We start from the raw sequence: 27,990 nt of genomic DNA on the forward strand, positions 1-27,990 counted from the left end.
TGCACAGCAGGAATGCCACACCTGCCTGTTCCCTGAATGAGCAGCCTCTCCTGAACTGCACCTGCTCATCTGACTCTTCCTCACCAATTTCTGCATGGGGCCACTCCTGCTACCCTGATTTGTGTTACACAGCAGCCAGGGATGCTCAGGGGACAGATGCAGCTTCTACTGCCACCTCTTTGGAGGAGGAGAGTGGGATCTAAACAGCATCCCTGGACCTCCTTCTCTCTAGAGGGGAATTTTGCTTTCAAAAAATGACTGTTTCCCCATTATGCCAGGAGAATTCAGTGCAGAAGGATCCAGCCCTACAGCTGGCATGGAAGATACCACTGTCTCCACTACAGGCACCACTAGTGATCAATAATTAGCAAGGCTAATTACAGCCTGTGCTTGGCTGTGCAGAGCACACCTCCCCTTCCCCTTTGAGTCTCCTCAGGGCCATTCACATCCCCCCTGCCTGCAGGGGCTGGGATGGGGCTGCAGACATTCCTGGGGTGTTTCCAGCAGGCAGCACTTCAGGCCAGACACTATTTCAAGCCAGACACAGCCCTCTGGTGCTGTGCAATACCATGTGCCATCATCTTCTCTCCTCCAGAGCAGGTCTAGTTAGTGGGTAAGAGAAGACCCTCTGTGTGTTATTAACAGGTTTCTGTCTGGCTTCCTGGGACCTCTGCTAGGCTCTGGAGAGCCGGCTGTTCCACCCCTGCTCTGCTCTGTCCTGTAGCAGACTGGAAGGCAGGATTTCCAACTGAAGTTTTTTGCAGCTGATGGCCTCTCTCATCCCCTGCACATAGGATAGGGGTTCTCAGAAAGAAGTGTCTCCCCTCTCCTCAGCAAATTACCCTGAGGAGAGCAAGCAGAGTGCTCTGAGCAGGACACACCTCACCCTGACCACCCTGGTGCTGTGGCAGCCTGGAATGGGGGGACATGGGGGATCTGGAAGCTGCATTCCAGTGTCTGTGGAGGAAGGGGTGTGGGGCAGAGGGCAGGCTCCTTGCACAAGGCCAGGCTTCCCTGTGCAGTTTCTTCTGTCACCAGTGGCTGCAACACTCACGTGCTGTGGGGTGGCTGGACTCTTGTGTACTCACCATCTGCCAAGTTGTCTGAGTGCCAGAAGCTACTCATGTTAAACTCCAAAAGGAAGCTGTCAAAAGAGCAAGAACAGAGGATGCTTTTTCAGCAGCCTGGAAGGATGCAGGTGTCAGGGAGATGGCCCTGTTGCCCAGTGAGTATCAGTTCAAAAATGTTTACTACAAATTTCTGGCAGTGCAAGTCTGATTTTTTAGATTTTTAATTTTTTCCCCCCTCTCCACAGGCTAGAATGTAGCTCTGTATTGTAGGATCTGTACTGTGGAAGATCTGAATGGGCTTTTTCATGTGCGAGGGGCTTGTCAGTGAAGGAAGGAACAAGGATGGCAGCCCCTGAGGCTGGGAGGGGGTTCAGCCACGACAGGACCCACCTGAGGAGCAGGCATGATGGCCATCAGAAGCCCAGACTCTGGCTGCTTGGAGCCATGGAAACGTTCTGTAAAACCCTCAGAGCTGGACCTTTAGCACATCTCCCCTTTCGCACACCCTGCAAGCTGAGCAGTGGCACCTCCATCCCAATTTGAGCTTGAACTCTGCTTCAAGACCCCAGAAGTCTGAGGTGAACCCAAACCCAAAGCAGAGCCTCCCCTCTCTCCCCCTTTGCCTGGCACTCAGACCTGAGCTCTTGGCTTGCTGCCTTCAGCCCTGTCCCCCTGTGAGAGGAAGATGTGCATTCGCTCCTCACGGCCAAGAGGACTCGGCACCGAGGATCTGCACAGAGCCCCAGGAGACCCAAGTCCTATTTCTGACTCAGGCACTTTGTACTGAGTGATTTCAGGTAAACCCCAGCCCCTCTGTGGGCCTCTGCCTCTCAAAATGGCAATAGTAATAGCTTTCTGTCTCCCAGGAGCACAGTGCAGAGCTGAATGTCAGGAGAAGGCTGACAGCAACAGCAAAGCCTCACACAGGGGCTTCCACCTGCAGCTTTTCCAGCTCTTGCCCCTCCTGGTCTGAACCCCCCAAACACCCCCATCTTTTGGTACTCACATGAGGAAATCACTTATCAGCCACTTCACTGCAGCTACAAAGGCATAAATTGGCTGGAAAACAAAAGAAGAAATGAGAAATACCACAAGGAGCTGGTCAGAGAATTTATAATTGTCATGCAGAACCCCACGTTTTAGACCAAGTCCCTTCACTGATCAGAGCTCTTGAAGACAGGCTGGAAATACAAGGTCTGGGCATCACTGGAAAACGTTCAAAATCCATCAAAAGCCAGCAGAGCTGCCCTGCTACTAATAATACCTCCTCACCCCCTCCCCATGAGGGTCAGGGAGTTTATCAGGAATGTATGAAGGACTTTGAAGATGTAATTGCTTGATGATTTCTCTCCAGCGTGGATGACCTTCAGAGCTCAGAGCAGGAGAGAAACACAGCTAAATGGGACAGCACCAGTTTAGGATGCTTTTGTGTTCTGAGAGCAAGTGGTGTTTCTGGGACAAGTGACAGCACTGCCCAGGATTTAGTATTATCTGCCATTGATTGATTATGCTTAACTGTGCTTTCATCCAGCTTTTCCTCAAGATGGCATGACTTCTATCATCTTCTTGCTTTTCAGCTACAAATTGGAAATCCAGCATTATCCCAGGGACAATTCATCTGCAGAGGATACTGCTGCTTCTTTTCCTCATGGTAACCACGTCTAATTTTCATCTCCCCCTCTCATAATCATGCCCATGTCCTCAAACCCAAAACAGATGTGGCAGTCACGGGATGCAGGATAATGTTCCATTACTCCCATTATTGATGAATTCTCTTCAAGCAAAATAAATCAGAAAATAGTAAAATGTAGAGATGGCTGGCAATTTGACTGATTTTTATGTCTGTATATGAAAAACTGACTTTTCTTGATTTCTTCCTTTTCAAGGGTTTTGCTAAGAGGGGAAGATGAGAGATGGAGGCTGAATGCTCTCCTTTTTGTTTTGTTCCCAAGTCACCTCATTTTTGGCAGCTCATAGTTTGTGACATTTCTTTCAGTGATCAGGATTGGAGGATATAATCAAGAACTTATTTTCACTACAATCACCATGTGTTATCTAGCCAGCTCAAGTATAGCCATTGCAAACCAGGCATTGTTAAAGGTGCTATTGTTAAGAATGTTGTTAAAAGACAATATTTTGTTGGAAATTCTTTTACTGGAAAAAAATTACAATGCCACACTGTAAGGGAACTTCCTGCACTCCTCCCAGTATCTAAGGATCATAACAGTAATGAATAAATTCCTGTTTGGGGCTGTGTCAAGCAGTTTGAAGTGGCCTAAGTGTTGAGTAGTTACTTTGTTCTGCCTGTCTGAGGCAAGGTTAGGAAAGTGGAGTGGGATTGGAGTACGAGTTTGTATCAGCCTAAGAGAGGTTGCTTTTGGGTACTTCACTCTGCTAGTTTGTTCCCTGGGCTACCAGCATTCTCCCTCTCCTGCTCCAAGCTCACTCATCCTTCCCCAATGACTGCCAGTTTTCCCCAGATGTTCCCTGACACTTCAACTCTCCTTCCTGAGCTGAGTAAAACCACGCCCTGTAAAAGCATTCCTGTTCATTTCAGCTGCTAGCTGATTGCTTGGCTCCCAGGAGAACCTGCCGTAGTTTAGCTCCTGTTCTTTCCTGGTCCTTCCAATTTTCAGTGAGATCCTACATGGCAACAGAGAGCCACATTGGAAACCAACACCAGTGGCCACCACAGCTTCAGGAATCTGCCTGAGGTGAGTTTGGACAGTGCCATCCTGAAAGCAGACATCTCCTGAAGTGTTTTGGGGAATGCTGGAGCTGCCCTGCAGGAGGAAGCCCAGCCAGGGAGGGCAGCATGGAGACAGCTACGTACGCTGAGCAGGGGCCGTGCGCCGCTGTGGTGGTGGTAGGGCACCTTGCACATGGCCTGGTAATCATACATGGTCACCCTGCAGGCAAAACACAACAGGCAAGCAGTCAAAAGCAAGCAATGCAACACCCATGGGACAGACATGTCAGCTTTTCCTCAAAAATGTCAGGTATGAAGTGTTTCCTGGATTCAGGAAAGCAGTGACCTGCTCACACGTGTCTTTGCTGTTTGGCCAGTGCTGGATCTTGCAGAGCAAGAAATACAGGCTCTGGATGAATGTAACTGGGTCAGCACAGGAGGAAATATGTCCCTAATTTCACACAGTGAGTAAAGCAAGCTATGAAGCAGAGGAATTATAATTGTAACTACCTCAGATCCCTCTAGTTCCTGCTTTCAAGCCACTGAAACTCTGAACTCTCTTTTGAGGGAGTGGAGTGAGGTGAACAGAATTTTTTTTAAGAGAGAGAGAAATGTGGTCAGCCAGCTGCAATGCTGCATCTGTGGGGCTCTCAGACAGCCACTTCCCAGAAAGGCTTTCCCAGTGGCAGGAGGAACTGAAGCACTTCCATACCCAAAATGCCAAGGAATGTCTCCCATAACATCTTGCCCTGGGAAAGACAGAGAAGCAGCTGCTCTCTGGCCACACAGAGGTTGGAAGTTTCTGTCTCTCTCTGTGTTTTGCAGCAGGTGGAAGAGCAAGAGATGAGGAGAAACAGTGTATGTGCTGATGATGGCTGAGCCAGGCAGCAGATGGGGCAGGTAGCTAAAGGGGCTCTTGTGTCTGGATAAGAGAGCCACCAGCACCACCAGCATGTGCATTTTCCCTGCTCAAGTGCTTCTCAGAGGGACCAACATGCTCTGACCCACACAGCAGCAAAGGAGCACAGTGTGGAGATCCCCCACTTACCGCCTGAACATGCCCATGTTTAGCAGCTGGGTCATCACTGAGCCATCCACTGCACCAAAAAATTTTCCAGTCTGCAAGCACAAAAAGGGAAAAACAGAACAAACTGTAAATTTTCCAAATGCTTGATGGCTCCAGCTGATCTAGCTTGTCTGGAGGCTGCAGTACACAAGGAGGGTTTTTGTAAGGAGGCAATGCTGAGCTTTGTCCTTTGGCTGGTTGGAAAGCTTGAGGGAGGACTTCCCTCAACACCAGCTGGGCATCCTGCACCATTCCTACCACGCTTGGAAAAGATTTAGCCCACATAAGTCCCTGTGGCTTGTCAGAAAAAGGCAGACTCTCAAGCTGCAGAGACCCAGGCATGCTGAATCACTGGAGGCCTGGACTCTCTAGTGGATTATTTGGAATCCATGTTCTCTGGAATGGCTGAGTCTTCCATCTGAGCCTCTCTGCTACCCATGGGCACTATGGTTTTGGAAATCTCTGCTCTCCTGCTGCCCTAGGTGAAATGACCCACCATGCACGAGTGTGATGTACAGATTTCCTTAGGTAGCAAATGCAATATTACAGCTCACTGCTGTGTGACTTCTGAGCAGGCAGTGGCCCGAACAACACAACACAAAGCCACCCATCCCTGTAGCTTACATACTGTGCACTGGCACAGCTAGAACTAAGTTGCATTTGGGGGGACAACAACCCCCAGTCCTGCTTGCATGCCTGAACTAAAGATGGGGCTTGTGGCCCTCTGGTTCCATGTGTGCCCTGGAGTCAAAAACCTCAAATAAGGACCCAATCTCAAAACTGCTAACTGCTGCTTTAGAGATTTCTTCAAACAAACAATTCTGGCCTTCCTGATTACTAAACCATGACAAATATATTGCAAAATGCTTCAAACCTGTCAACTCCACTGCTTTGTTCACAGGGAAGTAAATGAAATATTTGTAAATAATAAAAGTGCAGATATGAGCTGCCCTCTGTTTTCCTGGCTCATGGGTCCTGACAGAGTAAATAGCTCCCATGTTTTATGGAAGCATTCACACAGTCTGGGATGTTTTGCTTTTCCACTGATAGGCTAGCAGTCATTTAGCATGTATTAGCAGATGACAGATGACTTCATTTATTTGAGTGGGACATTTCCACAAAAAAAGTGCAAACCCTTAGACAGATTTACCTAAGATCACATGGTAATCATCTAACAGTAGTGTTACATGGTTATGAGCTTCTTCCCAAAAGACTTTAGAAATCATTTCACTGCACAAATTGATGCATAACATCAGCTCCCCTTTGAGCATTTAGGCTGTAATCGTCTCAGACACTCCAATGTGCCTGAGCAAGCACTAACTTTTTTCACCTCCCTCGCTCTTTCAATCTGATTAGGGTGGTGGAGAGGCCAGCTGCTTCCATTTAATACCAGTCTGCAGACCCAGCAGGGAGATTTAACACAGTGCAAGCTGCAGGCAGTGGGGCAAGGAGAGGGGGCCACTGCAAGGCTGTAAATGAGGCCCATCCTGTCAAAAGATGTCTGGCTGAATTTCTCCATGCAGGACATCAATTGTATAGGTGTAAGAATGAGCAGCTATTAGTGCAAGTAAGTATGGCCTGGGGAGTGTGTTCAGAAAGGCAGCAGCAAACTGGCCTCCAACACCAAACCAGACATTCAGAGCTTGCTGCTGTTTTAGGTACCCCATGCAGGCAGTAACACAGAAAAGCATCACTTGGCAGAAACCAAAGCTGTCCTGTACTGGAGCAACGTTTGTAAAGCAGCTCTCATTACATCCTGCTTCCTCCAGTGACTGCTGCTCTCCTAGACATCCCTCTGCTGTGTTTCTCCTAACTCCCATCTCTGGGCAAGTTTCCAGAGGCCCTTGCCATTTCAGAGGTTGACAGCAGAAAGCATTGCTCTGACATCCTGCATGACACAGGCTGTGTCACTCCCCCTGCAGCTGAGTGTGCACAGGCACATGTGCAGCAAAGACACGCAACCCAGAGCACACATGTGACTCAAAAGCTACATCACTGCTCACATGCACCCATGCTTTGCTGGCTCATTGAACAATTTACACTTTTTGTACACTCAGAAGCTGCAGACAAACAGGATCTGCCAAATCGCCCAGGCTTTGGGCAGGCAGGCAGCCTCCTCCCCCAGCATCTCTCAAACAGAGCCAGCCCTTGTCTCTCCACAAGCTCTGAGCTCTGGTGGCATCCTGGCCTTTTGGCTGCCTCTCTGCACCCTGCTCCTGGAGTCCCACCTGGGCAGAGCTTGCAGACATCCTCTGCAAAATGCCTCAGGCAGAAGGCAGCAATCCTAGAAAAAGAGGTTTAGTGAGAGAGGGAACATCTGGATGCAGCAGGAGGAGGGAGCTCAAGACCTGGGATCCACAGCTGTGCCTATGACTGGCAGTGAAAAACAGCTAAAAACTCAGGGGTGGCTGTGGGGCCATGGCTGCAAACATGACGGAAAAGGCAGAGCAGCCCCCCCTGCAGCACAGCCTGACCCTGCCACTTATTTCCCTTCCTCCCAGAGCACCTGGTCCTCACTCACTCCCTTCTCCCGGCTCTGTGTTTTAACTCTTTGCTCCCTCTGGGATGAGGCTGCATGGGGAGATTAGCTCGAATTAAGAGATTACCCATTCTTCCCCAAGTAATCCTGCAGGGAGCTTCCAACTTGTCACTCATTAAAATCCTGAGTCCCTTTTCCATGGTGGTTTCCAACTGCCAGTAAGCTTCCTGCTGCCTTCATGCAGAGGTTATTAGAGCCAATCCCTCCCCCTGATCCCCCATGCCAAGGGCAGAGCAGAGCAGAGCCTAAGCCTTACCCCCTTCACCCTGCTCTGATTTCCAGTGTGGTCACCCAGGGAAGGAGGTGCAGGCAGCAGGCAGCTCTGGCAGGCAGAAAAGCCAAAATACCTACAAAAGCCCAGGTACAGGATTTTTTTGGGGCATTTTAAAAATGGATGCCTTAAGGAAAGACTACAGGATGGGACAGGGAAGGCCACACAGCAGCAAGGGATCCATGCAGCAACATCCAGGTGGCATCTAGGACACCCAGGATATTGATTTAATGCTGTCTTGAATTCCCTGTAGGGTTTAATGGTGTGAGGACTCATGGTGTCACCAGGAGATAAAAACAGTAACTGGAACAGGATAAAGAAATCAGAAAAAAAAGCAGTGGTGAACTCTGGGAAGGTAAAAGCTGGAGGAGGACAGCTCTGATGCTTGCCAAAATGCCTTATCTTGGAGGGATGTGGATAATATTTATAATTTACCCAAATCCACTATAATGCCATGTGTCTGCTAGTCAGATCTTTCAGAGATGAGCTTTGGACAAATCTGTTTTCTATAAGATGCAGGAAAAAGTTTTGAGGCAGAGCCCAGGACGCAGTGCTGAGGTCACACAGGTGACATGGTAGCTAAAGGGTGTAGCTGAGGGACACATGTCATAGGAGTCAGTAAAGTGTCTTTGAAAATGCCATGGGTATCAGAGGAGAAAGCAATTCCCAAGACCCCCAGCCCATCCCAAAAACTCAGTAGGGCCTGGCCACCCAGAGGGGGGAGCCAATGCAATTTTTATAGCATTTCTCCCCCTTAGTCTTCAAATTCTATTTGCATTTTTGGCTTTTGGCACACATCATTGAAGGGACACTTCTCCCAGACTGTTCAGTGTGCTGGGTAGGGCACTTTTCAATTTCTTACAGAAAAGAGGTTGGTTATCCCTTGCAATAAGCTCCCCTTGGTACCTGTCTTTATCCCCCCTGGTGCCTCTGTGTTGCTGATTGGTTTTGCTCTGTGACTCTCAGAATCTCAGCCTCACTGAACTCACTGTGCAGTGCCTGCAGAATGCACAGTCTCACCTTTTTCTTTTGCCAGCCCATTCTGAATATGCTAACCAACCCAAGTCCAGGTGGGAAACCATGGGACTCATAGAGCTGATGTTTTCCATCTGAATAGCCCTCTAAAAATTCTTCTTCTTTCTCTTCTGTCCCAGCTACTTTTAGATCAGTGTCCCTACTTCATGCTTCACTGTTTCACCATATTTTTGTAAAGGACTCTGTTCAAGGCTGAAGAGAACTGAAATTCTACAGGTTATCTAGTCTCCCTTATCTCCTGATTTTGCCACGCTATTAAAGAACTGTAGCTGATAAGTTTTCTTCCTTCTGGAAGCTGTGCTGCTGGTGCCAATCATCCACCAGGAGGTCTGTTACCTTAATTTCCATTTCCATGTGACCTATTTGTCTCATCTTGAAGAAAGTAATTTCTGGGAGTGGATCTGCTCCCTTTTGGAAATACCCAAACTGCATTTGTTAACACGAGTACAATGACAATTTTAATGAAACTCCATGATTCTGTCAGTAACAAAATCCCTTCATTTCCCACTTCTTCTCTAAGCCCACTTTTCCTATTGACTTATTGCTTTGTATTTTATGAGACTGTTCCCACACATCACTTTCTGATGTCCAGAACTATGGGGTTTAATTATTTTGAAAGAAGAAGCTCTGTGGTGAATTTATCAGAGAACAGAAAAGTGTAACTCAACAATGCAGTGGCTGGTAGTGTTGACTTTACCCAGCTGCACAGGATGTCACATCAAACTTGCATCCCTTCAGCTCCCTAGAAATGGCTGTGGAATCATACATCTTATTTCTATTCTGAGCCTTTTCCCTTGCTCCTTTCACCTTTGCAAGTTCAGTAAATTCTCCGATTCTACAGGCGTGTTCCTGTTTCCAATTTACTTAAATTATTTTGTCTTTGGTTTTTGCCTTTAGCATTTTGCTCTTACCATCCCTTCAGTTTGTTTCCTGAAGAACACCTTCTTTGACTTCAGAAGCACTCAAAAGTACTGCTCCCTTCCCTTCCCTTCCCTTCCCTTCCCTTCCCTTCCCTTCCCTTCCCTTCCCTTCCCTTCCCTTCCCTTCCCTTCCCTTCCCTTCCCTTCCCTTCCCTTCCCTTCCCTTCCCTTCCCTTCCCTTCCCTTCCCTTCCCTTCCCTTCCCTTCCCTTCCCTTCCCTTCCCTTCCCTTCCCTTCCCTTCCCTTCCCTTCCCTTCCCTTCCCTTCCCTTCCCTTCCCTTCCCCTGTCTCAGCTCATCTTTCAATAGCATCTGTGCCAAGGGAACAGAGTCTAATTTCCTTTCTTCTGATCAAAAGATGTTTTGACTAGTTCCTTCCTTATCTCTGCAAACTCCTTCCTCACCTAGGATGTGCTGTCACTCTGCTGGGAGCCTTCCCCCTCACTGTGCAGTTTAATTTAATTACACCCAGCCACCCTTATTACACAATTCAGCTTCATTTGTTTTAAGCAGCTCTGGTGGGTTATTCAGGAACAAGCAAACCCCACTCTCCTCCTTCTCTTATGCTCTCTTACCTCTTCAGGTATTTTGGAAACAAGTATAAAGCCATTGTTGTCAATGAGGAAGCAGTTCAGAATCTGCAGAGATGGAAGAGAAGCAATATTAAGGATGGTTTTTATGGCTGTTTGTGTTCAGGATGGAGCAGTGTGGGTTTGTGATGATGCCAACAGCCTTGGCATTTCCACATCAAGCCCCACAGCTCAGCTACCACGAGCTTTACACAATTCTTTTCCCTCTCTGCCTCCATTTTAAGGGATTGAACCCATGAGCTGTGACAGGTCTTGTCTCTAGCTGGGGCTCTGTGCAGGCCTGGCAGGCTGTGAGCCACACTTCAGGCAAGGCATCCTTCAGGAAGAGACAGGATAACTGTAGTGCTCTTCTCTTTAGTAATATGGTATCTAATACTTTCCATCTTCAGATGTCAGAGTTTTATAACCACTCACAAAATAACCCTCTCCCCACCACTGAGTATCAGTGCTGATTTACTTTTATTTTGCAAAGCAGGAAATAGAGGCACAGAGTTTAGATGAAAACCCTTTCCTGCAGGAAAAACTAGGAAGCAGAGAAAATCCTACTTGAATACACAACAAAAAATCTCTGGTGATCTCACTTTTCAGGGCAGAGGAGATCCTGTCTCACATATTCCTGATACCAAGGCTGAAGCAGTGGCATAAACACAAAGACAGTGTCCAGCATGCATGTCATGCTGCCAGACACTTTGTTTTTTGGAAGATCTGGGATGCCAGGGAGACAGATTTGAAGGAGATGGACTTTCACTGGCTGGAATCCCAATGTCTCTGCCTGGCCCAGCTGGGGGAAGACCTAAACTGCAGATTTGTCTCATTACTATGAGATCCTGTCCCCCAGCTGTGCAATCTCTTGTGAGGAGACAACAGGCACTGCCTTTTTTGGGGAGACAGATCTCCAAGGAGAAGGTGGTCAGTGACACCCACCACAGGTACAGAGAAGAAACTGAGGCAACTTACATCATCCTGACAGCTGAGTGGACAGGCACCATCAAAGCCACTGCACTGCAAAGGGAAAGCAGAGAATTAACCATGTTGTGAAGGAAACTTCCCAGTGTGACCATGCAGGAGCTGCTCTGGCAGTCACTCCCCCACCATCAGAAGCTTTCACTGCTGGGACTGAGGCAGCAGCAGCTACAGTGACCCCACAGATCTCTGACTCCCCACACACCCCACACTCACACAGCCAGACAAGTTTTCCTTGTTCAACTCCACGTTTCCCATAGCAGGCTCTCAGACATAAGAACATTAAATCAATTTATTAATGGTGCAGTAACACAGAAAGAGCTCAAGCCTGTGCCTCTGAGGAGGGGCCCCAAACAAAGGAAACTGAGCTTTTATACCCTCACAGCCCATGTGTGATCATCTGGGGTCAGCCTGCTGGGACATCTGCTCCTGCTGTGTCTCCAGGTGGCCGGACACCTGGCTGTCCCTCATGTCCCCGTGGTGCCCTTTGTTGTGCAAAGGGTCAGTGCCAGGTCACAGCCTTGCCTGGGGCTCCCAGAGCTCAGCCTGCAGCTGCAGCCAGAGCCACCTGCACTGAGTGCATCCCTCAGCACATGGCTCATCTTACTGTCCCCCCCTTGGGACTGCTGGGCTGAAGGTCTGCAGAACAGCATCCCAGAATCTCTGCAATTCCGCTGGCATTTCCACCAGGACAGGCTTGGCAGCACCCCCAGGTCAGCCACTCCAGCTCCCCGCCTCTGCCAGCACCATCCCTCTCCTGAGGGCTCAGATCCTGCACCTGCCACCCTGACATGTGCCCAGCAGGACCTGTGCACTCCAAGAAAAGGCAAAAGCAAAGGTTATTGTGCACCAGGGAGAAACCAGCATGCATTTCAGCATCTGTTAGTATCTGGACTAAGAGCATGGTATTTCAGATGAGGGTTCTTCTCAGGCAGGGATTCTTTTGTTGTTGTTGCTGTTGGTTTCTTTATTCTCCAGACAGCTAATGATAAAATAGGATGTGAATGGTGCACATGTAGCCCAAGGCAGCATCCACTTCTTTCATTTAGAATTTCTGCGTAGTGGACTTGACATGTGTTTCACAACACTGAACTGGGTGGGCACACCAGGGGTTAAGTGGTGAGTAACAAAGCCCTTCAGGTGCTTATTGATTTCATAATTGTTCAGAGTTTGCTGTGGCTGCATGTGTCTGTCTCTTTGTGTTATTTTTTAATTCTATTTCCTCCACTAGCAGAGGGAAGAAAGCTGACACAGTGTTGCCTTTTCTGTGCATGGAGTCCCCTTCCTGCCAGAGGTTTTCTGGGGTTGGGGAAGGACACTGACATAGCACACAGCCTGTCTGCTCTCAGCCTGCTACCCACTATTTCCTCAAAACCCTTAGACATAAAATCCAACCCCTTTTCTGGGTGATTCTCAGTAACAAGAGGTAAATTTGCCATTCTAGACCACAACAAGATCGCAACTTTCAGTTAGAATTTATTTCTCCCCTTGAGTTTTGCAAAACAAAACCAGCTTTCTGTCCCTCTGTTCAAATTCAGAGGAGATTTGGAGATGCCTGAGTTTGTTTCAAGTCCCACAGCTTTGCAATATCACATGCTCACACTCTGAATCCAGCTGGCTTTTTGAGATTCTAGGGATGATGGTTTAAAAAAAATTCCTTTATCCACAGTTGCAAGCACCATCTCACCCCTGCCTCACCACAAAGCAACACGTGGCTGTTTTATTTCCCTGGATGTATTCCTAGAGGTCACCTTGTGCTTCACCCTGCAGGTTCTTTCCTTTGGTCAGCAGAGAAATGTGGTCACAACAAACCACAGTTATGGCCTTGGGGAATAACAAATACAGAGCCCAGGGTTCAGATATCAGCAGAGAAACGTGGTCACAACAAACCACAGTTATGGCCTTGGGGAATAACAAATACAGAGCCCAGGGTTCAGATATCAGCAGAGAAACCCAGGTGAACCACAGTGGTTCTCCACAAGAAGGGCTCACATCTCACACATCCCCCTCAGCAGTGTGAGGGCTGCGTCTCACTTGCAGACCTGGAGAGGTTCCAGCAGTGCCCTGTGCTGGGTTGGCCATGCAGCAGCAGCAGCACAGCCAGGACCCTGCTTTGAGAGCACTGGCAGCTTGAGAGGGGCAGAACTGAGCCTGTGCTCCCTGGCTTCTCTGAGATGACATCTGCTGCTCCCTCCTCAGAGACCAGCCCACCTCACGGCATCCTCCTGCTGTTGGTCAGGTCTCTGTGACCCACAGCACTCTGAGCTTTGCCAAAGACACTTAATTACTGTGAAGACAAACGCAGCCTGTGACAGGTTTGGACCCTCTCCAGAGGCTAGAGACAAGGGACAGTGCCTATGATATGCTGGCACACAAATGACACAATTAGGAAGCCAAGCCAGGCATGCCAGGATGCCTCCCTGTCCCCAGCTTTTGTCCACTTACATCAGTGTCATTGGGCTGGGAGGCACAGCGTGGACATCCAGAGCAGCACAGCATCAGTGAGGCAGGAGAGAGAGAGAGAAAACAAAATCTGTTAGTCATTCCTCTGTCCAACAGTGCTCACATCCTGGGAAAGCACATGGAGCCTTTTTTCACACCAGCACCTACCAGGGCCACAGCTCACAGCCACTTGGCACACAGGCCTCCTTCACCTGCTTTCGTAAGGCCTCCCAGCTCCACTTAACACCCATGAGGGCTTGTTTGTGTGAGAGCTGCCTGGCAATGGCCCTGAGCAGGGTGTTCAAAATGAAGCTCTCTGTTGCTGTTTCAGGATCACTCATGTGCTTTGCAGAAATCTTTTTAGCTCAGGTTAGGTTTATGTGATCCCCACCTGCGAGGATGCTCCTGCCCTCCCACCTTCTTTGTCATCCCTGTGTGATGACAGTTCCCTCTCCTGACAGCAGAGAGCTGCTTCTGCTGTGTGCTGCTGCAGTCCTGTCATGCTCACCCCTCCAGCACACCCCTCTGAAAGCAAAGCCTGGGAAGAAAGCCCCTGGGTGATGAGGGAAAGGTGTTTCATTTGTCTTGCTCCCCAGACCAGGGGAATTGTTTTAATTATTCCACTTCCTTCAGTCCAGAGGAGTATCTAATATTAGGACAACATCAAAAGCTTATCCCTGGAGCAAATAATTTTTATTTTGGCAAGCTGGCAGCGTTTTGTTATCATTATCAAGATGATAAGAGAAGGCAGTAGATTTTTTTTCTGTGTGCCCAAAATTGCAGATTTCCATGAGTCTTCTGAAAGGCTGAATGAGCAGAAGCATATTTCCACAATTAAATGTGTCACATGCAGCACAGCTAATGCCAGGCCAGGATGCTGACACTGTCACCACGGCATCTGCAGAACAGACTCATGGCTCACACGGCATTAGTGCTGTCAAAGGATTACAGAAATGTGTGACTTCAAACTAATCTACTTCATAAATCTCTTAATATGAATTCCACAAAAACCCTCATTAAAATGCCATCATGTGTGATGTAACATAGCATTGACCTTGCTGACAAAGAGCACTAAATTGTGTCTCTGCATGACTGCTGATGCTCTTACCTGTTGCATGGCCATCCAAAACTTGCGTTGCAGCAAATCCAGCTTTATTTGCACACCCACAGCTGCAGGGAACAACAAAAAAGGAGAGGATCAAAAGAGGAGCATTAAAGACAAATACAAGTCGGGAAATAAAGTAAATATTTGCCCAAGGTGATGGGATGGAAATCACAACTGCAACCTGCCTCCAAGTGTGAATGGTGAGCGCTGAGTCAGACTGCCAAGTGAGAGTCAGAGGTTTAACAAGGGAGAGGAAAAGGGGACACTGACTGTACCAAGGTACTGAGATTTCCCTCACACTAAACACTATGAAGCTACAAACAGATCAACAACAACACCACCACGAAAAAAACCCAAGAAATCCCCCAAAAGCCCCCCAGGGTGGCATGAGCCTTTGTCTTTTTATGGATGTTTGTGATCGCCCCAGCCTCAACTCTTATACCACACAGCATCAATCAGAAATAAAGTAGGCCAGTGAGGAAGGGATTAATTTGAAAACCCACCTGTCTCAAGGGGGAACCACAGAGATTTAGGTTTTTCCTAAGCCACTACAAAAGCACAGAATAATGAATGCCACTTGACAGGAAGTCGATTATGAATAGTGATTTGTTACCTGGTCCCAGCCCAGTGCACGGTGGCTAAGCAGAACTCTGTGTGTATGTGTGTTTCTTAATGAAGTGTGTCCTAATTTCCTGGCTTAATTTCCCTTCTATTCCTAGCATCATGCTCCTGAATAAAGGCAGAGTTGCAGAGGAGAAGGAAGGGTGCAGGGTCTCCCTGACAGGACAAGCTGGCTGTCCCTGGGTTGGCTGCCTACAAGCACACACAATAACCAGGGCAGTCATGCACAGCCTGGCGTGGTGATGGGGAACAACTGGGCTGTGTGTCAACTAGTTGAATCCAAGAGCTCTGGAGGAATTACAGCCTCAAGCAGGACCTTGAAATAGAATATAAAGTGCAAGTGAGGGAGAAAAAGTAATACAGGGAGAGAGATCTGGGGCCTTTTTCACAACCACCAATATCAGGAGGATGAAGTATTGCTGTTTCTACAGACTTCTTCTGAATTAAAAGGAGCTTCAAAGGGGGGAACAGATCCTTTAAATCTGAATCATGCTATGTGGGTGCTTTTAAGCTAACAGTGTGATCTGATGCTTTAACTCAAATGGGGATGAATTAAAACTGGAGTATGCAATGGTATATTTTCTTGCCTCATGTACAGAGACCCTAGCACCTGGCATCAGCTCTGTGTTTTATACCAGTGTCACATTCCTACTGCTGGTACATCTTACCAATCCCATGTATCAGAGGCACATTTCTCATCCAGCTCTCCCTGCTGTAAACTGAATCTGACTGCCTGTCTGCGGAGGAAAGGAATGATTCTCTAGAGCTGCATTGCCCTAAGCCTCGCAGAGCACAAACCAGGCAGGACAAAGAATGCAAACACAGGAGGAAGGACAGGGCTGAGTATGGCCTGGGTGAAGATTCCCCAGCCTCAGGGAGGCTGTGGCAGGCATGGCTTGGCTTGGTGCCTGCTGACAAACCGACACGCCATGACAGCAGGCAAGCGGTGCTGTTGCTGCTGAGTCCCCTGAGGCCCACGCACCCAATTTGGTACACAGCTTTAAATAAATTCATCCTTTCAAACCAGCTCAAGAAAGAGTCCTTCCCCTTAGCACAGCAGATCACATCAATGGGATTGAGTATTACCCAGGCCATATAGTTTTCATGAGGCTTGAAGAGGGGTCGATGCCTACACAACTAACCTTGCAATGCAGACTTACTCAGTGGCTCATGTTTTTGCCACTGGGAACACTTGGCCTCAAATTGTTCTTCAGAGAGGTTTTAGAGCCTGGTTGTAAATCCTTGCTTCTGCCCAGGAGGCATAAGCAGCACATACCCAGCCTGGACAAAGCTGCCTGCAACATGGTGGAGAAGAAAACCTGCGGGGTCAGACTGGTGGCCAGTGGCAGGGACAGAAAGTGGCAGCTGCTGGCAAGAACTGTGAGAAACTTTCACACATTTGGGGGACCTGAGTAAGACATGGGAGCTGAGGAGAAGCAGGCCACAATCAGCCCTCCCTCAGGAACAAATAGTGATCTCTGTGTCTTCATACTGTTGGTGAGGTCAAGGAGAAAGGAGGAAAGCAGTGATCCTGTCTGAGATAAGGATGAAGCTATAGCTCAAGTGAGAAGGGAAAAAACTGGAATAAACTCTGTGCTTGTTCCAAAGAACAACTGATTGTTAATGAGCGTTTTTGCTGTGGTGGCAAAGGGTACACTGCATCAGAGGGAAGATCTGAAGCCCATGAAATGATGAGTGGCTGCTGCAGAGTCCCCAGAGAGACCATGGCTAACAGTTTTATTTCTACTCACATAGGAATAAAACTGTTAGCCAGTTTTGCAGCCCAGCAATGCAATAAAGCAGTGCTGAACACCTGGCACAGGCAGGCATCACCATATTGACATGGTACCCAGAGCTGTGCACCTCTTGCCTCTCCCCACCCTGCCTGCAGCAGAGCCATGGCTGCAGCTCCTGGGCCTTCCCTGGAGCTGTGCACTGCTGTTCACCATGGAGAGAAGAGCCTTCCCCTCCACCTGCTCATCCCTGTGCTGAGCATGCCTGCTTCATTAGCTCATCCTCTGCTTGCCCCTCTTTCTGTCTGCAGTCTCTGCCTTCTCTCTTTGATTATCCATATGTTGTTCACATAAGGAGCTCTCCCCAAGATTTAATTCTTGGGCCTGCTGCACAATAAAAAGGCACAACAAAGTCTCAAGATTGCATCCTGCAGAGTGCCTACCAAGGTTTATCTTGCCATGCACAACCTGTTTTCATGGTAGCTGGTCTAATGGTTACATAAAACCTGTGATTCAGCTGGAAGGTACCAGAACAGCAGAACAGCCATGCCTGTACCATCCATTTGCATTTTCTAGTCCCTATTTCTGAAATATTCTTATTTTCCCTCTTGAGCTACTAGCTTGAAATTTTACTTTGAGTCCTCTAAAAATTTCACAAAAAGATAACTTCCAGACACATTAAAATGAACAAAAAGCCCAAATCAGCCTGTTTTATGATACTGGACCTGATAGAAGGGGCAGTTTAAGTAGATCAACAAAAAAGTAATTCTTGCAAATGTGAGCTACTGAGGTCCTCATCAAGATAGAGGAAGGCAACATAGGGGGCTGATTTTGGGGGGGAAGGCTACAGCAGCCTGTGGAGAGCACAGAGGAAATCCCAGTGGTGGTAGTGGGCTGGATTTGCTGCTTACTGCATCCCTGTACCAGCAGGTGATGTCAGGGAGGGCAGGGAATGCCTGTCCCTGATGGATGTCACGGCACCTGACGCATGCACCTATGGCTGAACACACTCCCTGCTGCAGCCACAGCTCAGGGGAACAAACTGTGGATCTTTCACCCATTCCCTTTGTCCCAAATACCCCCTAACAGCACCCCATAAGATTTCCCTGAATCCCTAAGGAAACAGGCACAGGGCTGTGCTGCCCACGGCGGGCACCTCTCGGTTGTCTCCCCCTTGGATGCCTCCCCACCACCATCTCAGGAGCCCTGGGATGGGGGGTGGGAAGGGGGTGCCTTTCTCCCAAGCCCACCAGGTTCTCCCCTGCTGTGTCCCCATCGCTCCTTGCTCCTATACAAAAGCCAGGGCTTGTCCCTTTTCATCCTGATGTCTTTCTCTCTGAGTTCATTGTCATCAACCGCAGCAGGGGCGAGATGGAGGGAGGGGAGGAACTGTTCAGCTCTTGTAACCTGTGCCTGACCAATCTACCTCCTCAGGGGCTGTGGGGAGCTCCTCCCGCCCTGGCATCTCCTCAGCCCTCCTCGAGCCCCTGGGCTCCTGGCACCCGGAGAGGGATGGCAGCAAGGGCGGGATGAGGGAGAGAGAGGGACTGACAGCAGCTGCCCTTTCTCCAGGATGCACTGAGAGGAATGAAAACCTCCCGAGCTCCTTCCTCTGGGTGTTTGGGAGCAGATCCTGCCTGCCTGGCGGGGTGACTCCTCTGCACTGTCTGTGCGCGTTCCTGTGCGTGTGCTGCTGCCATCGCAGATGTACCCCCAGCTGTCACTTCACCGCGCACAGTCGCTCCCTCTCCCGCCTCTCTCTCTCTTTCTCTCTCCCCCTATTTATTATTTACGGAGGATTACAGTCCCTTTCCCACGCTGTCATCTCGCTGTGCGGCTCCCCTGCCCTCCCCACGAGGCCAGAGGCTGGCTAGGGAGGGCTCCTGCCAGCTAGGCTCCAGAACAGAGGCACTTTCTGCTGGATTTGCTTTGGGATTGTACCGGGTTCAGAGAGCCGGGAGAGCTGCCATTCTCACAGGAGGGTCCATTCCAGCCTAAGAGAGGTAAGCAAAGCCGTTTCCCTTTTGGATTTCCCCCCATCCCGGCTAAGCGAGGCGAGCGGAGCTGCCCCGCAGGCAGCGGCTCCCCCGGGGAGGGGGCGGCAGGCAGGGCAGCGCTGCGCGCCGGGCGGCTCAAAGGCTCCCTTGTGCCAGACAGACGGACAGGGGAACGGCAAACCTGCTGCAGAGCTTGTTCCTGCTGCTTCCAGCCCAGCCTCAGTGCAGGCAGCCGGGAGGGAGCAACTTCTCCCGGCTGAGAACAGCACCGGCAGCTTTCCTTGCACCACCGGCGCGCCTCTGAGGCTGAGCACTCGGAGCTGCGGTCACCCCGTACCTGGGAGCTCCTGCTGAGCCCTGACTTCTGTCTGCTCCCCGGGGATCTCACAGGGTCAGCATGAGAGGTGCCACTCTCCTGACTTGTGATGGCTTTGCTGGCTATCATTTTGGACTCAGTAAGAACACCCTAAAATGGAGCAGTACGGACCAAAATCGAAGAGGTTCAGCACTCAGTGCACAGCTTTAGGAATGGGGGGTGGATGTGGATAGAGTGTGTGGGGGTGTGTGCTCATGGACATGACCACAGGACATGAAGTGAAGCATGCCAAATCACAAGTAGAGCCAAAAATAAGTCCCGAGTTGCTTTCAGCATCTCTGCAGGCTGAGCCTGTGATTTCTGAACTTTTGGGTGGAAGGCAGAGCACTGAGGAGGATGGGTGAAACAGCACAGAGAAGCTTCACAGCCGTTTCCAGCCCTGACTGGGAGGAAAGAGTGAGAATGAGGTCCCAAACGAGCCGAGGAGAAGCACACTGTGGACAGGAGTTATATGTCAGTGTTAGCCTGTCTGTGTCTGTGTGTGTTTGTGTGCATACATACACATGCACAGACACGTGCACACACACACACATCCCACACAGGGCATGCTGCCCCCTCCTCCTCCCTCTGCCTGACCAGTTTATTACTGTCCCTGCATCTCCTGCTAATTAAGAGCGACATGTTAAACTGGAGCTCTCCTGATTTGGGGAGAGAGGGTGTTTGAAGCTGTTGCTCCAAGCAGGTCATGGCCAAGCTGGGCCCCAGGCCCACCACGTGGACTGTCAGGTAACCTGAATGTGCCACATCCAGCACAGCCCTGATGGGAATGGCAGTGGGCAGGATACAGCACTGCTCTGCTGTGAGTCTGACCTGCCACTCAAGGGTGGAGAGAGAAATTCAGATCTCATTTGGGGAAGGACCAGAGCTGCTGCTATTGCAGGAGAAGGAAACCCTTAAAAGACAGGGGAACCCTTGAACACAGACAGCAACTTGTCCCAAAGCAGGGGACCTTCCTAGCAGCGAGGAGAAGGGAGCCTTTCCACAACTGCAGACCATTTTTTCTTCTGAGCTTTGTGGCTCAAATCTGTGGGGGGGCAGGGGTGGATTTTCCTCTAACTGCTGTGGGCAAACAACATTTGCAAGGGAATTATTCCACATGAGCGAAAGGCTTGCGGGAGTTGTCTCCCTGTCAGACATCAGTGCTGCCTCTGTTAGTGCATCCTGTCCACTTGGAGGAATTATGGTAAACCCTGAGCAAAGGGGCTGCTTGCAAAGAGAAAGGGAGGAAGCCTTCTTATGTAATTTTTATACCAGATCATGGCTTTACCCTTTCCTCCAGCAAAGTGAATGTCACATGCTAGCAAGGTGCACTCTCAGCTCAGACATCTTTAAGAGTCACTCCAGCTTTCTGCCCTTCCTCTGGCATTTTTTAAGCCTGATGCAGAAAGGATTTTCTAGGCTTTTCTGCACCACAGAAGCCTGGTGAAGGCAGAGCTGTGTGTCAGTAGGGCTGGGAGGGTCAGCACAGGGCCACAAGGATACCTGGGCAGAAGAATTCAGGGAGCAACAGAGCCTGGAACAGGATGGGGAGAGGCTCGAGCCTGTGGGAGGGCATTTCTGGGTAGTTCTTCCGTGACTTTTGTCTGTTGCTGAGTCAAAAGACAGAGCAGGCAGTTTCCTTCACTTGCCATGTTTGGTTACAAGCAGTTGCTTACACTGCTTGACAAGTGTCCCAGTCCTGGGTGGCTCAAACCATAGCTCAGATGACCATACTGGGATGCTCCGGCCAGCGGGGTAGCGCCTCAGCATGCTACACCATGACACACACTCAGTTCTGCCTGGAAAGAAGCAGCAGTGGGAGTTCTGGGATGTTCCTCCTGCTGCAGGGAAATACCTTGTCACACATACCCTATTCCTGCTGTGACTTTACCAAAATGCTGGCTCACAGTAAAGCTCTCTGTGATTGAGGGGATGGTAACAGGAAGAAGATGTGCATTTTTTTTCTATAAACTAGTTCAATTCCAGACTCAAGATAGGGAAGGAAAAGTTGCTTCATCTGTGAGGGGTTGGATTATGTGAAATATATTATTGATATTTCAAAGACAAGCAGTTGAAAGTTAGGAAATACTGGTACTGGAGGCAGTGTGCTACTGACTGGTAGGATCACACACTATTTTCATGAGCTGCTTCATTCAGGGTACTTGGCTACATGGTGCTCAAGGAGTGAAGCAGGGGGGCTCTCTTTTTTTTTTTCTTTTTTTTTTTTTTTTTTTTTGGTACTGCAAAATGTGTGTCTCTTTTATTTGTTTACTGCCTGCCAAGCAAGCCCTGCAGGCAATACATCACTATGCATTGTCTTATGCTGTTCTGGAGATGTTAGCAGCTACAGTTGCCTGTACAGAATTTATGCTCTTGATGAGGCAAGGAGAAGGGTGGTTTTCCTGGCTTTTGAGGGGAAAAGAGACTTCCCCTCTTAGCCACACAGGGAAGGAGCAGCAGGTGCAGGACAAGGGCCTGGGACCTCTTGGCTCTCAGTGCTATTGAGCCCTAGAGATTGTACCAGTTTGCTGGCTAAGCTGCCAGCATTTTGGAAAACAGCTGTGAGTGTTCAGCAGTTCTGCAAAATGGCCCCTAGGGTCTCGTGTTGAGCACCCACAAAATTAGGAATGTACAGACTGTGGCCTCCTGCCAAAACTGTGGTTTAATATTTAATTCTGACCATATAAAAACAGCCTTATTTATTACAACATCCTCATTGTTAGCTTGAGTATCATGTGTCCTTTGCACTGAGTATGGGACAGGGTCCTGTGAAAAAAAGAACTTGTTTGGGTGAGCATAGGCAGTGCTGTGCTGCATCCATGCAAGTGGCTGAATGAAGGTTGGACAAGTATAAGCTCACATTTAAGTCCTTAGCTTTGCAAGCCTATTTTATCATACTATTTTATAAATTTTTTTCTTCCTTTAATGAAAATAACAATTTCCTCGTTATATTTTTATGAAAGGGAATACAAGAGACTGTCTATTATTTATGTCCTGCATAAATGCCCCATGCCCATCACAGGAAGAACTGAGACTTAAATTTACAGCAAAGCCACACAAGTCAGAATTTCTTGACTGACTGCAAGAAGAGCCTGGAAGTTTTTCTTGGAAGTCATGCCCTGCTACCATGCTCCTCCTCACTTCAAGGAGGCTGGGAAGGTTCCTTCCCCATGAACCATGCTCTCACACAAGGGATAAAAAACAAGACCTCATCCTGAGTCTGGAGATGAGCTGTGAAAGGCAACTTGGCTTGGCACTCATTTCTTGGGCTGCCTTTCCTCTCCTGGTGAGACTCCCTAGTGCCAGCACTGCCCAAAGTGACTTTGCTGTGAGGTACCTGAAGGTGGGGCCTGCTCTCCACACCACTTCTAGTGATTTTGATGGGATGTGACTTTGCCATAAAGGTATTTTTTCTGTGGCTGCAAACCCCATAGAAAACTAAAGTCACATCAAATTTGGAGACCTTCCTCAGCCTCAGCAAGCTCTGCAGCATGAGGCTGTGATCTGTGTGCTAACCCAGATGCATCCAAAGATCCTGGCTGGAGCTCTGGGTTGTGAGAGCTGTCACCACATCTTGTTGAGCTATGGGCAATGTTCCCAGCTTGTAAAAAGCCTAAATGTGTCCCAGGGATCCACAGGCACCCCTGGAGCTGAAGGCAGCAGCCCAGATCCCATGCAGTTTGTGTGGACTTTGCAGGGCTGCCCCTCTTGGATGCTCTGGGAAGGTGATGGGGCAGCAGAACAGCTCCAGGTTCTTACAGGCAGCACCAACAACCTTGTGCCACAGTGGCAACCAAGTGAGGCAGATCTCTGCAACTCACTAGGGCAGAAAAAGGTCTCCTTCAGAGTCCAGTGCAAATGCACTGTGTGGGAATGATGAGAGGCAGCCTTTGCTCAGGAGGTTTGCCAGGAGCTGTGTGTATGCTGGGTTGCTGATCCCCTTATGATAAGGGCTGAGAGGATTTTTACTGCCAGCACCTTGTGCTCTGCCCCACCACTGTGCAGGCTTGGATGGTCCCTGTCCCTCTGGACATGCCCAGGGCACAGCCTCGTAACACCTTAGTTAAGTTCTTCCATTTTTCCAGTGTTTTCTACATCGTCTCTCTCCTCCTGCTCAGCAGCCAAAGTGACAAGCCACGACCCTTGCAGCTCATTTTGGGAGCCTGGCACCCAGGGAAGCACAGCCAGTGAGGGGAGTGAGGAGAAAGGGCAGCAGCCTTGGTGGCAGCAGTTCTTCACCACGCTGGCTTCTCCACCAGAAGAAAGAGTAACAAGAGTCAAGCAAAAGGAAGGCCAGTGAGCTCAAGGGCCCAGTGTATTTCAAAATGCAGGCAGTGACAAAAGCAAAACCAGTTTTTGGGCTAATGCAGAAATGGGCAAGTGTGGGGCACTTTGTGTGCAAGGGATCACCCAGGCTTGCAAAAGCTTACCTCATTTTTGGAATGAGAAACCACAAGGAGAAAAGGCTCATGGCTGAAGTGCCTTGACCCCCATAAGATGTAACAGGGGTCTCTTGATATCGATCTGGAAGCCCCTTGATTTGGCAGTCTGGTCATGCTGTTCAACAGAAATCTGGCCTGGCTCTGTCCAGGGACAGAGCTTATATTGATTAAAAACTTACATTTTTCTATCTTGCTGCTAAATTGATGCACCTCCATCTACTACTCTATTCATGTAAATGTATCTCTTATCTCAGACAGGCTGGCACCTTCCCTCTTAAAGATCTGCTGCATTCTTTGACTCTAAGTAAGAGACCCAGGGAAGGTACTGGGCCCTGTTAAAATTTTTGACCCCTCAGACAATCTTTCACAAATCTGGGCCCATACACACCTTCCTTCTTGAACACCACCCAAATAAAAACAAGAAAGAGAATACTTTGGGATTCAGAGCACCATCCAGCCAAGAAGTGCAGAAAATACCTGTGAGCACAGTAGTGATGGGAATGAGGACCACAGGACCAGGATTCTCCCACCAAGCTGTCTTCTCTGCCTGCAACCTTTTCCTGGTTGTACCACCCACCCACACCCCCAGGATAGGCTTGCCAGGAAGCAGGGAGCAGCATTTTAAATGCCAGGGAGCTGGAGGATGCTCGTGGGGTGTAGAGGGGGAAATGGGAGCAGAAGGGTGCCTCCCTCAGACCTGCAGCCCTTCTGTCAAGGGACTGAGCAAAAGGATTAAAGGCCTGAGCTACCACTTACCATGGGATTAACCCCTGCAGGAAATTAAAGTTGTAGGGAAGGCGCTTCACTCCACAGCTGAGAGAATGAGAAAAACTGGGATCTGGATTAGAACTGGCAGGGCTGGTGACAAGCCACCACCCACAGCCAACTGTTCCCGGCTGGATCAGAAAATGTTATCTCAACCTTCATGTAGAACCCCCCTCCACATCTCACTTGGTTACCAATTTTTGCCAACAGTGTGAGAAGAACAAAAACATCACCCTGTGGCAAGAAAAAGAGGAGGAAACTGGGTAGTCAGCTCACGTGTCCCTCCTCTGAGCCCCTCTCCCACTCCCTCACCCGCTTCCCTTCTCAGCTGCCTCCGCTCAGCAGGCAGGAAACATGCACGTGGTCTGTCGCGTTCCCTGGACTCGGAGGAGATGCTGGCACACACATGGCTGGATTTCTTCCTGTCAACTGCCCCCTCAGCTCTCCTCCTGCTGCTGCTCTGGGCCTCCTCCATATGCCACGCTTTTCGCTGTGCTGGGACTTTCCTGTCACTCCTGGTTGGATATCCCGCTCTCTCCACCTGCTTCCACAGCTTCCCAAGGAATTCCACATCTCCACAGCAATCTGGGTCTTTCCCAGCAGTGCTACCCTCTGCATCTCCCCTTCCTATGCCCTGTATTTCTCAGAGGATTTGCTGAGGCTTTATGTCCTTGGTTATTTCCAGCTCCTCCAGAATTTCCCAGTCTCATTATTGTGCATTGGTCAGGGAGGCTTGGGATGCAAATAGTGTTTTCTGCTTAAGCTATGGAATGAGGAATCAAGAAAACTGGCTTCTCTCCTGTTTTTGCCACAGGCCTGTCAGGAAACTTTGGGAAAACCTGGCCAAAAATCTTTTTATTCTGTGTAGCTTTGATAAGGCCTACAAATGCTCTCTGCAGGACAGGACAGCATTTACAACCCCAAGTGCAAACTCTGCACTCGACAGCTTTGAAACCCTCAGTGAGTGGGGAACTGATGTGGACTAATGATGAAGTATCAAAAGCAAGGCAGCTGAAATTTCTGCCAGCCAAAATCAGCAGCCAGTTTTACCTGCATCATTCACCTTTCCATAAAATAGGGATAAAGTTGATCTTTCTTGGAGGGTCCTGGGGAGGAAACATTTTTTACCATCAACACATTTTCATTTCAGAGGTGCCTCCATTGCCAATCCAAAAATCTGAAGCTTTTTGACCTTTTCATATCACAAAGGATGAGGGTTTTATTCACATCAGGTCAGGAATGTGGCAGAGTCCTTTACAAAACCAAGTTTTACACTTTTTCTGCTTGCTTTACAGCTTTCTGGATGAGGTGTTTTGCTTAGCTGTGATTGATCACTGCAAGTCAGAGGGCACAATTTCTTCTGCAGCTGGGTTTCTTGTATGAATTTAAAATGTGCTTTCCATTGATTGTGACAGCACAACACTAATGAATCCTGAACACATGTGTTAATACATCAGCAAGTGCTGCAAATAAAGCTGGGAAGCTCACTGGAGCAATGACACACACTGGATGTTTCCACAGCTTTGCTGAGCTTCTCTGCCACCTCTGAATGTTTCTGCATTCCAAAGAGACAACAAACAGGGGCTGCCACTGAGACAATGTCACCTCTTGGGATCAAAAATCTGCACAACTAGCAGGTCTATTGGGGACCTGAATGGGTGAGGTCTCCTTGCCATCTAAAGCCACTTGTGGTGTGGCAGTCAGGCCACACAGATTATGTGTCTCTGCTGCCACTTGCCCCACCAAGGGCAGATGAAGGGACATGCACAGAACAACATGTGATAGTCACTAAATGCTGGGGTACCACTGTCCCTCTCCACTATGGGATGATAGCAATAAAACATGGATCCTAAAAGCAACAAGGAAAGGGGAAGGAAAGAAGATAATCTCCTTAAAGTGTCCTCCATGCCCTCCCTCATGCTGCTGCTTTTCTGATAAAGGCTAAAGCAATTCAGCATTGGAAAGGGGAAAGGGACTTTGCCATGAAGGAGAGTGTGGGGGAGGGATGAAAGTCTGTGCACACTTTCTGATAATTTATTGCTGGCATCTGTTGCAGTCTCTGCTACCTACCCTTCTGTAATATAGGTCACCCACATGCCCTGCCAGTGCTCATAAGCCAAGCTGTTAACAGAGTCTGATCCCCCAGCCATGATCCAAGGGTTAGTGCAAGGGGCTTGGAGAGATAATCAGAGACAGAGGTTGCTGGGCTCTGTCTCTGACAGTGTCTCATCCCAGTGACACAGTCCCCTGTGTCTCTAGCCTCAGCGCTGTTGTCTGGAGAATGGGATGGATTTATCCACCTACCCAGAGCAGAAGCACTACTGGCTCTGCTTCTGGGGGTCATTAAACACAAAATAACACCCCTGACAACTATGGTAAGAGCCATCCATAGAACACATGGCAAGCTTTGGATAGAAGGTGACACAGAATTAGGAAGAGGTACTAAGCCAGGACATGGATACAGTAAACCGAAACCCTCCCTGATCTTCTAGCATGCTCCTTGGGACCCTTCCCACAAAAAATACAGCTTTGGGGTGATACTGCAAACATGACTGGTGTCTGGGCACAGAGGAGCAGGCACAAGGCAGGAATAGTGCCTGCTGGAGTTTTCAGGCCCTGGCAAGCGCTGCGGAGTCATTACAATCCCCTCTGCATCCCCCAGTTCCCTGCTCAATCTAATTAGGGGAATCCTCATTAGAGAGTCCTCTAGAGTCTGACAGCAGGCCAAATGTCCAAGTGGCACTTCAGCTCAGTGTATTTTTGGCCACTGGAGCCCATGGGCCAGAAATGGATGATTTCATTTTGTTGCTTTGAGCTGAAACTAAAAAAGTTGTCTTTTGCTGTCCTATTTGAAACAGTAATAGGAAAAGGCCATCACCAGCCCCACAGGCAAGGCTGCTTTCTCAAGAATGTGAAAAGACATCCAGCTCCAAGCACATGGAAGAAAGCTCTGGTCTCTGTGCCCCATGGATAACAGGGCATTCAGCTGACATGTTGCTCTAGGGAGAAGGAATGATCTAGAAAGCCCATGAGAAAGGCAAATGCCTGGTTTGTGGAGCCCTTGGGCGACTTCAGAGCATTCAGAGCTCCAGCAGTGCTGACCAGCCCTGAGCCCCCAAAGCCAAGCAATGCCAGGCAAGCTCAGAACAGACAGCACGGTGCCTCTCTTGTTGAGCTGGGGACATACAGGGAGCACTCCTAGGTCTGTCAGAGTCCTGGCTGCTGGAAAAATCCCTGGCTGTCAGGCTGAAAGCAGCCAGACACATCTGGCGCTGCCTTGGAGAGGCTGGAGGTGTGGGCAGGTGCTATTTGCCCCAAGATTACACATTCCCAGTGCTGCACTGGCAGGGAGTGCAGTTGGCCTGGTGCTCTGCAGAGCAGAAGGCAT

At 49.1% G+C, this 27,990-nt stretch overlaps 1 protein-coding gene across 1 annotated transcript in view; it reads right to left on the bottom strand.

The window, feature by feature from the left end:
- CACNA2D4 (calcium voltage-gated channel auxiliary subunit alpha2delta 4) overlaps nucleotides 1-27,990 on the bottom strand; it is a 119,548-nt gene that overhangs the window by 8,426 nt on the left and 83,132 nt on the right. The window contains exons 28-35 of the mRNA XM_059473076.1: nucleotides 14,693-14,754; nucleotides 13,588-13,602; nucleotides 11,137-11,181; nucleotides 10,165-10,227; nucleotides 4,808-4,878; nucleotides 3,904-3,979; nucleotides 2,077-2,129; nucleotides 1,089-1,144 (exon numbers count right to left, since the gene is read on the bottom strand). Of these exons, the coding sequence (XP_059329059.1) occupies nucleotides 1,089-1,144; nucleotides 2,077-2,129; nucleotides 3,904-3,979; nucleotides 4,808-4,878; nucleotides 10,165-10,227; nucleotides 11,137-11,181; nucleotides 13,588-13,602; nucleotides 14,693-14,754 (441 nt within the window). The remainder of the gene's footprint in view (nucleotides 1-1,088; nucleotides 1,145-2,076; nucleotides 2,130-3,903; nucleotides 3,980-4,807; nucleotides 4,879-10,164; nucleotides 10,228-11,136; nucleotides 11,182-13,587; nucleotides 13,603-14,692; nucleotides 14,755-27,990) is intronic.

The sequence above is a fragment of the Ammospiza nelsoni genome, chromosome 5, assembly GCF_027579445.1.
Source record: "Ammospiza nelsoni isolate bAmmNel1 chromosome 5, bAmmNel1.pri, whole genome shotgun sequence".
NCBI classification, from domain to species: domain Eukaryota; kingdom Metazoa; phylum Chordata; class Aves; order Passeriformes; family Passerellidae; genus Ammospiza; species Ammospiza nelsoni.